The sequence below is a fragment of the Rhipicephalus microplus genome, chromosome X (assembly GCF_043290135.1).
Source record: "Rhipicephalus microplus isolate Deutch F79 chromosome X, USDA_Rmic, whole genome shotgun sequence".
Taxonomy (NCBI): Eukaryota; Metazoa; Arthropoda; class Arachnida; order Ixodida; family Ixodidae; genus Rhipicephalus; species Rhipicephalus microplus.
Window position 1 is genome coordinate 112,949,043 of NC_134710.1, and position 16,408 is coordinate 112,965,450.

At 43.0% G+C, this 16,408-nt stretch overlaps 1 protein-coding gene across 3 annotated transcripts in view; it reads left to right on the forward strand.

The window, feature by feature from the left end:
• Positions 1 to 2,794: 2,794 nt before the first annotated feature.
• The window catches only part of LOC119176327 (uncharacterized), a 90,039-nt gene continuing 76,425 nt past the window's right edge, over positions 2,795 to 16,408 (forward strand). For 2 of the 3 annotated variants that reach the window (XR_012886934.1, XM_075877433.1), the window contains exons 1-2: positions 2,795 to 9,697; positions 15,259 to 15,375. Coding sequence is in view for 2 of the 3 variants with exons in the window: in XM_075877433.1 (XP_075733548.1) it covers positions 9,589 to 9,697; positions 15,259 to 15,375 (226 nt within the window). In the remaining variant the exon portion in view is untranslated. The remainder of the gene's footprint in view (positions 9,698 to 15,258; positions 15,376 to 16,408) is intronic. The other variant, XM_037427551.2, reaches the window with a different exon arrangement.

Genomic DNA, 16,408 nt, shown 5'->3' on the forward strand with positions numbered 1-16,408 from the left:
ACGTTCCTGTAAGCATTCAGGACAGATAAAAATCAATGCTGCTGTTTATTCGTGTAACAATTGTGTTTGCTTTTTGCGCATTTGTGTTTTCGTCAGCCCTGGTGGGATCGCACTAAAGCAAGAATATTTTACAATTTACCATGAAAGGTTCATCTAACATGCTTTTTTCCCCTCTTTAGGTGCATGCGCTGAAGTTTCTTAATTCTTTCATTTGATCATACTAAACTACCCTGCTGTTGTGGTAACGTCAAGATGAACGCCTCTTATGCTGAACGTGGCCATTCGACTTTTGAGGAGCGAAAATAAAAAATTGGCGTCGTATTATGAATCCGACGTTGTACCGTGACCACCAGTCTTCGGGCATGGATGCTGTCGAAACAAATCTCTGGAGCGAGGGATTGTGTTACCTACAGGGAGTGCTCCGAGTACGCACGATTGCGAGCGTTCGGAGGCGTGCCAGCTGGCCAAAATGGCGCGCAGCCCATCCCTCGCCACACGTGTACTGCTGTGGCCTCTCGGAAAATTGTGTCATCGCTGAGGAGAGGGGGAGGGGGGGCGTCGGCTCCTCCGCTTCGTTTCTGGAACAATGCGGAGTATCCCGTTGCTGGAAATAGTGCTGCCAGAGCGACGGAGGTCGGTGCGTCTGCCCGCCGCTTCACCCGCCGAGTGTGCGCAGCAGCTGCCGAGCTCTCAAAAGACGGCCAAGTCTTAAACCGTCGGGGCAGGCGCCTCTTGTTCCTCTAAATGAACCGCGTCACGCCAGTCGTGACAACGCACGCCGCGGTGTTTTCGGTTGTCGGAAGAAGGCGGTGGCCTCGGGAGGCGCTGTCAGCCGCGGACGGTGGAAAAACCGTCAGGGGGGAATCCTCCCGCGTGTGTGTCAAGCCGGCCGTCGCGTATCTCTCTCCCGGGATGTTTTGTTGTCAGGAGGACACGGCTCGCGTTTCTTTGCTGTTTTCGGCGAGGCTCGCGCGGGAGCCGTGTTTGAACATGCAGATCAAATAAGCTATGTAAATGGCCCAAGCGTGACTCCGGGCTGGGCGGCCCGCTCCGGACCCCGCGCTGTTCCCAGGCTTGTCTCGGCTCTGGGTCAGCCTGACGGCACCCCTGCTCCCGGAATGGCGTTTGACCGCGGCGGCGGTCGCGGTTTTCTGAGCTCGCTCGAAGGAAATCCCTGGCGGGGTCATGAGTTCGTTACTGAGGCCTGTATAACTATCACTGCAGTTATGCCGGGTTTGTCACCAGCGAACGTTCTTACTTCGTAGGGACGATTGCTGCTGCTACATTACCATAGGTATGTAGATTACGATAATCGACGAATGAGCTGTCCGTGCCGGCGGTTATTTTTCTTAAGTTTTTTTTTATCATATTGAAAGTAACCAGGGTAATTTAGAAATATATGCAACGTAATGAAATAATGCCGTATACATTTACAAGCACATTACCTTATTTTTGGTTTCCACGGCTCCGCATACACGAATGTGGCTCGCCACCGCATTCGTGTGAGACACTTGACGCATTTTTGCCCTTGGAAAAATGATTCCTCGTGGATTGTACTTTGTCTGAGCCGAGCGGTTACGTAAAGTCAGGGGCGGCGAATTTGGCTAGTGAGTAGAGCTTCCCGCTTAAATACTAGCTTGAAGTGCACTGAAGTCGCGGACAGCGAAATGGGGCAGTACAGCGCTGTTTTGTCAACATTCATTGTCCGCGTCATTTGGGCGCTTTAAAGTAGTATTTAACCGTCATTGTTGTGTCGATGTCGAGACCGTTTTGGCGCACCGTGGGCCGCCGAGGTAGGAAAAGAAGCCCGATATTTTGCGTAGTTTAATGTGACCCTGAAGCACAGAGGAGAAATGTTCGCGATGGATCCAGCGTTTTTTCCAACGTTATTGTTTACTCGAGCACAAAGGTCGACTGATGCGTCGATGCGTGCCCACGTAGTTTTGTCCCATATGTTTTGCCAATCTTTGGAGAGCTACGCATTGTAATAGTGCATATTTGGGCAAGCTGGATTGACGTACAGTGCCAATTTTTATGAAAGGGAACACGGTCACGCGTGGCCTGCGCGCTCCGGCGGCTGCTGGCAGCGCGTTCAAGCGGGAGCAAGAGCAACCACAGTAAGGTCCCACCATAATTTATTGAGGGTCTTTAAACCACAGTCTCTTATCGCGTCATCTCGCGGCGAGCTAAACAACCATTTGTTGCCGATATCAAACGGCAAGATGGCAACCCATCCCTTTTCAATGCGATTACTTGCTCTCGCGTAATCGCCTTGAAGGGGGGAGAGAGTCGCCATCTTGCCGTTGGTTCCATATCAGCAACGAATGGTTGTTTTCCTCGCCGCGAGATGATGCGATAAGAGACCGTGGTTGCTCCCGCTTGAACGCGCTGCCAGCAGCCGCCGGAGCGCGCAGGCCACGCGTTCCCGTGTTCCCTTTCATAAAAATTGACACTGTACATAATACGTATGGGATAACGGAGCGCAAGATAGGTGCATATTATTTTTTTTTTATTTACGAGCACGGCTTTTGTTGCACCCTTTTTGGGTGGATGTTCGTGAGTACGCGAGAGGCCGTGCTAATATGCCTACATGGGAATCGTAATGTGGCTTCACTCTATGAAAAAGTGGGCTGTTGTTCACTCGTCGAGTATGTAATACTTACTAATACAGTTTTGAAACAGGCAGCGGGAGATGCTCTGCGCTAAACATTTTCTACGGCACACTTACACGCTCCCGCGCCTGTTTTGTCCGTTTATGTTAGCACTTGGTACTGTGCTGAAGTTGAATTTACTGGCGCGAATTCTCGGACAGAGGGACCCTGTCCAAGCGTTTTTGCCAGTCCATTTGTCAACTTTGCAGGGTGTACCTGTGCTCCTGCGACGTGTGACACATTTGCTCGTGGTGAAAGAGAGTAGTTACCTCTGGTTATGTGTGGTGGTGGTGGTTAGGAGGTGCCTGCAAGGGCGACGCTGACTTGTCTTTTGTCCTTCCCCTCTCTTCTATCTCACCTCTGCGTGCGACGGCTGCCGGGGGCATCCTTCACACCAACCTGGCGCGCTCACTTCACGCTCGTCACGTCGATTTTCCTCTCGCGGCCATCTGCTGCGGACTGGCGCGCCCTTTCGTCGGATTAGCATGTAAGTGCTCTTTTGTTACGCCCGTTGGCTGTGGACACTCGCTGACGGGCCCGCCGAGCATTCGTCTCGCGAGGAGCTTTTGCTGGCGACCGTCTTCCTGTGTAGCGCCGTTGATGTGGCTATCACTACGCCCTTCCAGCTGGCTTGGTTGCTGTCCACGTGCAATATTTGGTCCCCTTTAGTTGGAAACGCTTCAGGCAGCGACCAAATGACACTAGAGGTTTAGGCTAAAAAAAGTAAACAAGTAAATATGGATGAGCTGAAATTTTCTTCTTAAGCTTCTGGTGAACCCAAGCAGCTAGGGATATCAGATTTACTTTCTCTGAAAGGTAACTGGGCAAATATAGCTTGCTGGGTTAATTGTTTAACTTGAGAAATCACTTTAATTAAAAAAAATCTCTACATTTACCTACACGCAGCCCCTAGTTATTGCTAAGCCTGGCCTCGTCATGAATATTTCGTGCATGTCATCTTTTAGAAAAGTGTAATGCGTGATGTGACCTGACTGGCAAAGCTGTCGCCTACTGGCATTCTCACACTTTGCCTCGGCTAGCATCTACAAGCAGCTTTGTGTTTGCCCATGTGCCATAGTTAAGGGTTGAACATGTTTACATGAGGAGGCCCATCATGTTGTTTCTTATCGCTTCAAGGTGCATCTCTGGTTGTGGCATTGTCTCTCCCTCATTAGATCATGGTGACATGCCATGTAGTGCGTGTTACGGAGAACATGAGTGCATGCGACTTGCACTCTTTATTGGAATGCAGCTCCCTGTAATGGAAAGGTGTGTGGTTCTCCATTTCGAAACTTGCAAATGCTATCGCCATCCAGCTATGCATCTACACATCACAGCTGCTTGTTTTCAATGCCCGAAAATGGTGGAGGGCTCTCTTGAGAGCCCCAGTGACAACTGTCATATGTCTACCATTCGCACTGTACTGTGAAAATACCTTCAGCTTGTCCTATTCAAATTTTACATCAAACAGAATGTTGCTGATTTTTATTTTTTTGCTAGTAAAGCTTCCTTGAGCAAAAAAAAAAAAGCAGTAATCTGCACAATCAATGGTAACTATTCCCATAAGTCTGTTAACTAGTGCAAGTTGCAGAAATTATTCCAAGGAAATTTCTTAAATGGTACTTTGTGGCTAAAGGCGAACATGATTTTATATGTCACAAATATGTTGGCTCAACAAGCTTTGGTACAGGAATGCATTATATTAGGTAATGACAATTAGGTAATCACAATAAAGACAATAAGATGCATGTTTCAATGTGAATGTTGTTAGCTTTGGTATGTCTGGCAATACTCTGAACAAGAATTTATGGCACTAACCATATGATACATTTTCTTGGTACTTATCTGATAGGAGTATAAACTTGTTTTCTGGACATCTCAATATAATTGGTTTGAAGTTGATGCTGCCATCATATGTTATGATCCACTTTGTGGGTGCTTTTCAGCTCTCAAAAGGACTTTCGAGTCCCATATGCTGCAAACTGATTTATAACATTTTCGAGATTTCTTTTATTCTTTTTGTATTGTGCTTTGTAGTGACTATTTTCGGGCGGAGTATTCATAATGTCTTTTGTTAGTTTGTGTTGTGATCATGCACAAAGTTTGTTATATACAAACTTGTCAGATAAGTCGTGTTTTGTATTACTTACTTACATTTTTCAATTTTGCTCTTTTTTTCTTTCTTCCCATGTGCGGTCACTCCACCAGGGGGTAAGTTGGTGTGACTTTCACTCCGTAGGCCCTTCAAATATTTTAGCAGAATTGTTGCCTTTGCAGCCGTGTAGCTTAACATTGACAAGTTGCGCTGTTAGACCATCGTGGGCACACATTTTTTTAGCAACTTGACATTGGTGGTTGTTGCTGTTGTGTAATCTTAAAAAGCTAATAAAGTCAGCATGAAACCTAGAGTATATCTGTTATGATCATATGAGCTGTAGTTTAAACTGGTCTCCGTGTGGCACAGTAAGTCCAGTTCAGTGCGTTATGCAGTATCAATCTATAGGAATATATGAGCCTAGTAACTATATGTTGGTTTTAGTGTGTAAAACACCCATAATTCATCTTTTATACCTAGTTAGACAGTGTTTCTTACCATGGAAAAAGAAAGGACAGAGTTCTAACTCCTGGTTGTTTTAAGTATCATTTACCTAAATGGGGCCTTAAGCCTTTTTAGCTGCTAACTTTTGTTTTTAGCTGATTTTCGTAAGGTTTTTGTACAGAATATTTTTTACAAAGTTCTTGTAAAAGTACTGTTGAATGGTGTTAGATGCAAGTATGTTGTGCCAATAAATGTCATTCTAGTGTCTTCAGAAATAAAATGCTAAAGGAACACAGCAAAATACAGGCTAGAATTTTGCTTACATAGAGCCATCGTGAGGAAGCAACACTGTTATTTTTTTTGTAAAAATGTTACTGTACTGTGCACTTAAAAGGCCAGTAAGCATCCTAGTGGTCCGAAATTTGTGATAGAGAGATAACGGCACACTTTATGATCTGAACATGTTGCTGCAAGAATTTTTCTAACAAGTGCTGCTGGTGCTGCTGATGATGATGGTGGTGGTGGCCTTCCCCTTTGTAACGGGTCGCTGTAGTTTGGTGAGACCGATACCAGCATGACAGTGGAAATAAAAAATAAATAAACAAGGGAATGAATAAACAAAAGTAACTAAACTGGGTAAGGAACACTTTCTTAAACTGAAATGAACAACTACAGGATTAAGGAAGTGACAGGGTATGGAAGAAATCGGTTTGGCTGGATTTGGTTTCTGGCTTGGCCTTCTCAGCCCCCTCAGCAGTGAATAGGAGTTGGCAAAGCTCTTTGTTAAGACTATGCCCACTTTGGCAATGTAACCCAGCGTCAACTATTGCATCATTGGCGCGTAGTCATCGACCATGTAAGGTCATCTCTACATGTTGCTCATGTCAGAGTGTCACGGTGAGGAAGTATGCTGTACAAAGGGTGTGGAGCACTGGCAATGTAAACAAATGTGCCTTGCTGAATGCACCCTTCCCGTAGCAGCAAAATCGCGCGACACCTCTTGATCTCAAAAGCATTTGTTCTCATGATACTGCTTATCCTGGTAACCTCGGCTTTAGCAAAATGGCAGAGAGCAGCACAGAAAATGAAAATGTGGACTAGCAAGCCAAGACTGCACCACCACAGGACCAAGGTGTCTTCTAATAGTGCAAAAGACCGATCAATGAATTAAGTGTGAGATAATGTTGCCCTTGGTCAAGATTACATCACTGTGTAGGCGAAAAGAATGGTCGCATACAAGAAAAGGGATCGGGTATCGTTTCTCAAAATTCGGCTTCTCTGTAACGGTATGTTACTACAATAAGTAAAATTTGATTGTTGCGGCCTTCTGCACGAATTCGAGAGCGTGCTTGAGAGGTGTAAAAAAAAAATGTCGGAGCCTGTTTACTGGCCTTTTAATTCGTTGCAGGTCACATCTTTTTGCGGTTCATATTTTTGGGGGAAAGAGATAAAGCAACAAAAATAAAACTATTGTGTATGCTCTTTTATGCTTAGCTTAATGCTGAGTATACAAGTGAACAAGTGAAGTTCTTTTTTTTTTTACAAATGCAATAAGATTTGCATGGTTTCAGGGCCTGTGTTTTTAGACATTCCTCTTCTCTTTCTATTTTTATCTTGAGTCACACTTCAGACTGGGATATCAGCAATAATAAGTATACCAGCCTAAAAGTCCTATTTAAGCCAAGGACAAAAAGCCGCAGAAATGTTAAATATGAAGTGACTTATTTGAGAATATAGCCTAAAAAGGCTATAGGTTTATTTGCCAGTTCTTGGACAAGATTGCCTTGCTCTCTTAACCAGGTATATATTTAAATGCCTCAGAGTATAAAGGTTTGAGTTTATTTCAAAATTAAGTTAAAATGCGATTGATTGAAACCCACTTGTACAAATTTCCCAATAAAACAAATAAATTTCAAGTTCCTAGTAGATATGTGTAGGATTCAGTGTTGTCTACTCAAAATAACAAAGCTGTCATGGCACTAAACCCGATTTAACAAGGTTTCTGGAAATAAGTAGAAATAAAGAGATTTCTTTCTCATTTCGACGTAGCCCATCCTTCTTCGGGAGTGCGCTGTAGTACCATTGCGTTAAAACATTTAGCCGCAGCAGTCGTGATCCTACATTTACTTTGCTGAGGCTACACGCTGTTCCCATGCGCAACTCAAGGGGCATACTATAACTCGGTGCTTTTACATGCCAAATGGCTTAAGGGGAGGCAGGGGGCGAGGTTTTATTGCAAGTGCTCGCACAGGAACACAGTGGTTGCATTCGTTCTTTAATGGCTTATGAGACAGATGGCACTGATAATCTCCTTGCAACTTTCTTGCTCGGCCTTCCACAGAATCACTCCATTTATTCTGCCTGTCTTTGCATATCGGCAGACTGTCAAAGAGTCGCATGACAGTCTACTTTGCCTCTGTCATCCAAACATGAAATGCCAGGGTGCCTTGCAGACTTTTCACAATAAAAGGCGTGTGTTAGTGGTAAAAAACTGTGGGTGTCGTTACATAATAATTTTGAGTTTTGAAGGACCGAAAAATCTCTAATTTTATAGACTTCCCGATATCAGAAACTCAAGTGTGGCTGTCACTTCGTTAAATTGAGTTTCACTTGTACACGAAATGGAGACAGCTGCACCTACTGAAATTGCATGTGCAAAATGCTTAAAGCAGTATCTTAATTTTAATCTGAATTGCTTAATCTTAATCTGCTTATCTTGATCTTAATCTTAAATGCTTAATCTAATTAGTAACTTGAATGATATTAGGGGCAAAATGTTCTGCAGAATTCGATCTATATTAGCACCATAGAAATGTCCAATCATGATGGTATGGGCCTACACATTTTGGTGGTGTTGCAAATGCAGAATATTTACGTGGATCTGAAAAAAAAAAAAAAAAGAAAGATGGAGAGAGCTAATTTGCACTTTCTTATGGTAACATTCTTTTTTCCCTTTGGGAAATAGACTGTCACTTGGACTGGAGTCAAATAAACCAAAATATAGGTGACCCCAGTTCTGGAATTTAAGGGAATATTTGTACTTTGGACCAGCTGGTATCATCTTTAGCCATCTCTATCTAATGCTGAGACTGAAAGAATGTTTTACTTCATTAACGATGTCAAAGGTTATGATGTCAAGGTTATGAGCTATGACGTCAAAATGGGAAAGTGGAGTGAAGGGGTCGGTTCTTCCCCTTATTTTTTGGGCATTTCGCATTGGATGTGTATGCAGTGTATAATGCCAGAACTAAAGACTGCCCACTTCATGCCATATTCGGGATAACATTTCTTGCTCAAAAGGGTTTGGCAGATTCTCCTGTGTCAGGAAATCATTGCTCATAATTAGTAGATGCCTGGTTAGAAATAAGTTTTTGAACTTCATTATTCATAATTTTTATCTTTGCTAGCTACAACACAAGCCTATGGCAAATTGTTCTCTTCATGTCTGAACTTTTTCTGCATCAGGAACCTAGTGAGTACATGCGAGTCCGCCGACTGATGGTGTTCAACACACCAAAGTAACTTGAGGAGACTACAGTTGAAACCCGCAATAACGAAATCGCGGGGGGAAAAAAAATCGCTTTCGTGAGAATTTCGTTGCCGCGAGTATGAGACATAAAAACAGTAATATGGCCAGCAGAACGAAACTTTATTGCCAGAAGTCGGTCAATTTATTTTTCTGACCCTTGCCATGCAACAAGTTCAAAGCTCTCCCTTTGCACTAGAAAAAGTGGTCCATTGCTACGTCGTCATCATATTTTTAAGTGGTCCATGCTACGTCGTCATCATATAAAAAAAATATATTTTTTTTTGACATTTTTCGCGATCCCAAAGCCGCATCCCCCCTTAAGTAAACAAAAATGGCGGTACCCACGCTAGCGCTGCAAAAGCAGATGTTTACAATTTTTGAGTGCGCATAACACGCACACAAGCATATTTTCGACGGTTAACCTTTGGCGGGAGGGTAAAATAAGGCCCGCACCGTGGTAGAAAATTCGTTAATGCGGGATTGCTGTCCAAAAACATCTCGTTGCCGCGAGATACGTAATACATGGGCTTCTATGAACGTTCGCCGGGGATCTGGAAATATTTGGTTGCCGCGTGATTTTGTACTCGCGGGGCTTCGTTATTGCGGGTTTCCATAAGAGATGCTGTAGTGGAGGTTTCTGTATTAATTTGACCACCTAATGTTTTTCAGAAACTCTGCGCAAGAGTGTTCTTGCTTCATACGCTGCTGGAATGTGGCTGCTGAAGCCACAAATAAAACTCATAAAATGCATTTGGCATCAGAACATTTGAGCTATTGAGCCATTGTGCAAAGCACAGTAAGACTCGAGAAAAGTTTAAGTGTAAATATATTCTATTGTTGCCACAGCTGACAAAGGGTCCGACTGCCATATGCATTTTTTCATCTGCATTTTTTTCTGCCATCTCCAGGGCTACACACCCCTTCACCTGGCGTACATGTTTAACCAGTACCATATTGCCGAGTTGCTGCGAACTTATGGTAAGATATTAAGCAACTACAGTGTTCAGTCTTTTATGCATCATTTTTAATTCATTTCAGTGATAGTCCTACAGGATTCTTATTGTGAATTGTCATTGTAGTAGTCCTTGTAATTGCTTTGGTTGTTTGTATTCCACAGATCTTATACTGGGTTGGTAGAAATCCAAGTAATTAATACATACAAGCAGCCTCTGGCTTTAGGTTGAACTTGCCTGAGAGGATCACACATAAAAGCAGAACCCTGATTACTAGCTTTTTTTTTTGTAGTAATAAATCATGTCATGCATAAATCAATGTGTGTTGTTGTTCTTGTTAGACTAGTTTGTGAAACTAGGGTGTCTACCAACCGGGAAAGATCACCAATGTTTGAGAGTTTAGAAATACTCAGGGAAAAGTCAAGGAAATTGTGCTCCTGCCAGGGAACGTCTGCTGGAATTTTATTGAAAGGTGACAAAAGTAGGGTAGCGCTAATTCAATGAATTAATTTTTCAGATGACACGGCGGCTGTAAAAAAATGGTACACCTTGTTGCTCTCCTTGCCTTCAAAGCACTGAGTGGAAAAACATTCAGCTATTGCGTGGTATGCAAGAACTATGAACCATCGTATCGCGCACTGCTAGAAGTTTGTGACTATACTGTGTAGTTCTGCATTTCTTGTCGCTCGTAACATGCGTTTGCGCCCAATGTGGTGTTTTTGTTATCAGTGCGTCTCAGTGACAGCCACTAGTAGTTGCAGAGGCATCTTAAATAGTTCTGATGAGCACTCTGTGGTCTTGCAAGTGATCTCGATCGTTCACGAAGTGGATGTCGTTGTACAGGCTCGTATCTTGCTAGCCATCTAGCTCGGCAACAAAAAAGACGACGCCGCTCGTATAAAATTGGAATTTGTTGCTATCGCATTTGTTGCTCCACCCTTGCTATGAAACTTAGTTTTTTTTTTGTCACATGCGATGGTTTTTTTATGTGTGTTCGTTTGCCAGGCTGAGTAAAGAGCAAATGTTTTGGCTGGGTGATATTTGCATTGCACTGCCATGCGCCGCACCTGAGCTTTGATGACAAGCTCTGACAAGCAGCAGAGTATGCGAAGTGTACAATGTGTTGAATGCGTAATTATATTTTATCCTCATGCATGACGCACTGGCGCTGCATGAAATAGGGGTCAATAGACCTCAGATTCAACAAAACTGGCATTCTGTCACGAAAAAAAAAAAAAACCTTTTTTAGTCTGTCGAATCAGTCGAGCATTCTTGTGGTATTTTCAGTGGAAAAAAAAAGTGAATCGTTCAGTGATTACACTTTGCATGAAACATCCTATTTCATTTTAACGAGGTTTTGATATAACTAATAAATTTTCAGTTTTATTGGCTTTGATATATCGTTTAACTGTAGTCTTTTGTATTCAAATGGGATTAAGTAGCTTTTTACATGCAAGGTACAAAGTTGCGTCATCAGTTGACATATGCCTGTCTTCACTTGAAACAGTTTGGTTTCAATTGGGGCATTTTACCAAAAGCACTCGGTAAAAATCTATAAAACTCAGGGAATCGAGAAACATTAACTTGGTAGACACCGTGGTTCAAGACTCCTAAATAAGGGTCTCAGGTGAAGCCATGCACAGACAAATAAGACATGAGGAGCACTCGTGCTCTTTTTTTAAAGATAATAGTCTTTCTTGGGGAGCTTCGACGCAAAAATTTTGGTCTATCTGTCTGGCCATTTTTCTGCTTGTCCGTCGAAACTATACCCAAAACGGCCAAAATCCAACCCCATCCAGAGCGCCCTTCAATATTGCTCAAGTCTCAGCGTTCATGCTTGTGCGATTGTCAACGATTGTCAATTAAAAAGCAATTATTGCACATATCTGAGGAACAACAACAAATTAATATTCAGTGGTGTGTCCCCTTATACTGGAGAAGGCATACATAAGTAATTATAAGGATCGTAGCGTTTATCACGTTGTGCTGGCAATGCAATGCTACGCACAAAAAGGCAAGTGTTTTACACGCTTTTCTAAGATGATATCGCGGTGGCACCTACCCGCCGCTTTGCGTTCTACACCTTGAAACAGGCGCGCACGCTTACTGTATCAGAGGCCAGATAGTGCTCGTGTCTCACGTGCCCCGATGCGCTCATTCGCCTCCGCTGTACGCATCGAGGCACTCAAATGCAGCGCCTCTAGAATACAGGATACTAATCACCGATTTTCTCGCGCAGAACATCAAATAAACGTTTTGTTCACTCCCTCCAGGCGCGAGACTGTCGTCTTTCGACGACATTTGCAGTGCAACATGTAGATACGGGGCCAATTTTTTTTTTTTTTTACTGTCTTGTTACTCTTTGTCCTTATTTTCACCCTTCATTTGACAGCATCCCACTGGGCTTCACGAAAACATTGAAGTCTTCCATCAGACAGGTCGCATGTTCATACCAAAGATTCTTTGAAGTGAAGGGGCATCGATGCATCAATGGAACATTAGTTCAAGGGCAATGTATCAGTCCTACACGGTCTCTGCTGAAGCTTTTAACAAAACAGCAACATAGCATTGTCACTTACATCACCACAAGATGTGAAAACAGTGGCACGAATGCTCCTCGGGGTCCATTCGTGTTTTTCTTTTATTCAAAACTTATTTTTCTTAGTACACTGAAACATTTAAGGGACGCTAAAGGCAAAGAACAATTTATGTCGGAGTGAAAGATCAATGTTTGAGAACTTGTGAAATGTCATTATTATCAACAGCAGTGGTCTGCTTATCAAGTAATTGAGGTTAACAAACGACACCGTGTGCACAATGAGTGGGATATTTTAAAATGATCCCAGTCACGTCGAACGGTTCAACTAGAATTAACCATTAGTAATCAAACCAGTTGCTATAAAAAAAGAACCTTTCGTCCATTAGAATGCCTTGGAGAGGAGAGGATTCCTAAGCATATTCTTATGAGATAACAACATAAAAGTGTTTCTTTTCGATGTGTTGAAGTGCTAGCAGGGTGATGTTGCATAGTTGTCATATGAAGAATGAAGCAATGCAGAGGCCGAATGGTATTTATGTACATGATTTGTAGCAGTCAAAGTGTATATGAGAAGGGAAAATATGCCATTTCCTCAGCAACTCCTCCTCTTTCAACTTCTGTGGAAGCTCAAGTGATTTGGCTGACAAGAGTGTGCTCCCTGCATGTTCGGAGTGTGAATCTGGCATGTGGACATTAATGTATAAGAACACCTCAAACTTTTTTCGGACTTCCTGTCCAAGTTTTAGGTCCAAAATGACATTGAGCTGCCACATCTATTATCTTCATGTAAGAACCAGGTTTTTGCCTTGGGGAGTCAATATATTTGCGACTGTAGCAAAGCTTGAAAGGTAGCTTTGCCGCAATAGGAGCGTGTGATGGGTTGAAGCATGTTGAAAATTTGAAGGGGCCAGTGTCAGTCAGATCTTAACTGTGTTTGTTCTCAAAGTTCAAATAGTTTCGTATTGTAAAATTTCATTGCAAATCGAATTGAATAAAAACACTATGAAAAAAAATATTCGAGGTTTGAAATATTTGCACACAATATTAAAGGGCCCCTAAACCACCTCCTATTTGTTTTCAAACTTTTCAAGTAAATGCGCATCTTGTGCAGAATGTTGCCACCATCAATGATGCCACATGTGATAGTGCTAAAAGCGGGGGGCACACCACGAATTCTAAGAAACAATCCTTTTCCTTCTCTTAGGCACCTGCGGGACATTGGGAGGTTGAATTTGTGAGTGGAGCTCAAGTCATGCGGTGATTGTTCGAACAAAAACTACAAATTTTGGCTGGTATGCATGCAGCTCCCCGTACTTCTTGTTGTTCGTCGTGTTGTGGTGGCTGCTCCTCATACCACGCAGAGGTGCTCTGGCATGGCATGTCGCCGTGCAAGTCCATCATGTTGGCGATCCTTTAGAGGAGTGCGTGTGCCCTGTGTGCACAATACAGCGTCCATACCGGCATGATTTGTAGGAGCACGGGTCAGCACGGCAACAGTAGTTGGCCAACAAGCTCGGAGTTGGCAGAATTGCAGCAACCGGAAGTAAAGTAGACGGTGTTTCAAACAGCGCGTCAGCGATGATGTTTTCTATGCGATATTAGAAGGGGCACTCGGCGAAAAAGGGCAAAGTGGCAGTGGAAGAGGAGAGCAGTGGAAAGTAGCGAAAGAAAGCAAAAAAAGCGATCGCCGCGTTTCAGTCACCCAATGTGTCACTCTGCTGTTACGGCACCATTCGAAAAATTTTCATGGCTACGTGTTTTTTCTAGACTCGTGCACAATTTCTGTACCGCAACTACATCTCGTCCTCTGGGTGAAATAGAGGCCCTCTAAGACAGTACAAGCATTTCACTTGGCTGTTTAAAACGGACTACTACTCAAGATGGCTTTAACGACGATTTGGAACAAAAGATTGCATTGCACTAAAATGCAGGGCACTTGGGAATATTCAGAAACACTTAGTCCTTTCATATTTATGGTCGCTTGTATAGCCCAGCAATCTCCAGCTTCCTGAAACTCCCACATCCCTGAGCTCTTCATAACTGTAGTACAGCCCAATAAACGGTTTCGGCAACCTGTGGTAGACTTCTCTCTCTTCAGAGCGCATCTTCGCTGACTGCAAAGCATCGCCTTTCAGCGCGTTTTCCTAGACCTACTGACTGAAGATACTACACTGGACATTGTTGCACTACGAGACAGCTACCTGTCACAGCGTCTTGTGTTGCAGGTCTTGTGTTGCAAATGAGTTCTGCGGAAACCTGCAAGGTGGTGAAAAGCATTAAGAGAGAGAAAATAGACGACCATCTGTTTGTAGCATGAAGCCACAAGGAAACCCGTATGGATTTCTTGCAAAGAAAAGCTTCTTAGATGCCGAAAAATTCATCCTGGTCTTGGGATCGAACTCGGTACCAACCCATTTTTGGGGCGTTCACTTTACCAATTAAGCTAACGAGGAAGCTATCAATTGCTAACACAGGGGAGAATTCATCGACAACTCGAAGCACATAGACACAAGTAATGCAAATGAGTTCTGCGAAAAGGGTTAAGAGTGGGAAAATAGACAACCACCCGTTTTTGAAATTTTGCACGTCTTGTGAGGTGTGAGTAGGTAGTTGCTTTTACTTACTTGTTCCCAAAGAGACGTATCTAAAGAAGCCTACTGCATGTAACTCAAATGCAGGACTAGCTGTTTCAGTATCTTGTGAACAATTTCTTACTCGGGTGATTTGCTTCCAGAGTTTTGGATCCAGCTTTTCCCCCTACACTAGGTTTTCTGGGTTCTATACGCATGTGTGTTCACATTCTTTGTAAAGGTCCCCATATTTTTTGTGATAAGTATGGTAAAGAAAGTTTTTTTTTTCTTTTTTTTTTTCAGCTGGTGTCATTAGGACTTTTTGCACTCCCCATGCTTCTGAAGACACTAATAACATAAGCCAGCCCCTTATATTTATCATGGCACTGATACTTCCTATATTTTCGATTAGAAATGGTCAAGTAACCCATCTTGAGAAAAGATTTACCTTGCTGTTTTGCATATTGTGAAACGCAGGTGCCGATGCGAATGCCCGGGACAATAGTGGCCGCAAACCGGGCCAATATCAAAGGGGTGGAGTGCCGCAGCCGGTTAGAGCTACGGTGGTGTCTGGTTCCAAGACTACCCCACAACGTAAGCACCCACCTATGCCGCCTGAGCTTGCACTGTCCAATGATCTGGGCCTTCAGGCCTTAGCAGCACCAGCAAAAGGCATCTCGCGTAGCCAGTCATTCTTGAGCCAAACCTTCCGTCGAGCTACTAGGCCGCACGTCGGGCTCAGAGCATCTGCCAGACCCCGAATCAAGTCCATCTTCCAGTAGGCAGCACCTTGCAGCCATTGATCTGGACCAGCTTGCTGTGTTCTGTGTCTCTATGATGACACCCTATTTAAAGAGTACTCTTTATTTTGTACTTGTTGGACCCTTTGCTTTTTATTATTTTTTTCATAGGTGTTGAAGCTATTGATGATCTGGTCGAAGCTGTGAATATTAGTAGCCTTGACCTGCATTATGTCAAGCTGGACATTCCATTGACAAAAAAAAAAAAAGCATTTGTGGAGTTTTCTTTTCATCTGTTTTCATGCACTGTCAGGAAATTGTGTTGTGGCGATGCTGGCTTTTGAGCTCTGGTATCGTATGCATGGTATGGAAACATGTATGTAGTATGGGCAATTGTTAATACTCGAATGGCAGTAGATCTTGAATAATTTATTGTGCATAAGTAGTTGCCTTAAGGTGCACCTCTTTCCCACCTGTCTGCAAGTCATTTTTATCTTTGACTGGGCTAAATTCAACAAAGTATTTATTTGCATGTCTGAGGACTAAAAGTCCCAGAAGTGTCTCGTGGATTTAAATATCCTGCATTTTAATCAGTAATTGAACATATGTCAACATTTGACGATGCAAAATTTAGTAGAAATTAACATTATTTGAGACTAAAACTAGAATCACAGAGCAACGGTTAACAGTAGAATCTTAATCATACCTGGACTTATAGTCTGTCTAGTAGTCACAAATGTCATTTGCTTGAGGCTGTGGTTACTTGAATGTTGCATGTGAATCAAATTAGCTGAATAAGTTGCATAAAAATGTTAGCAGTATTTTTTTAGACAATGTTCACGAATACATTTATGGTATTGACAACACACAAGTAGTTCACTCGAGTT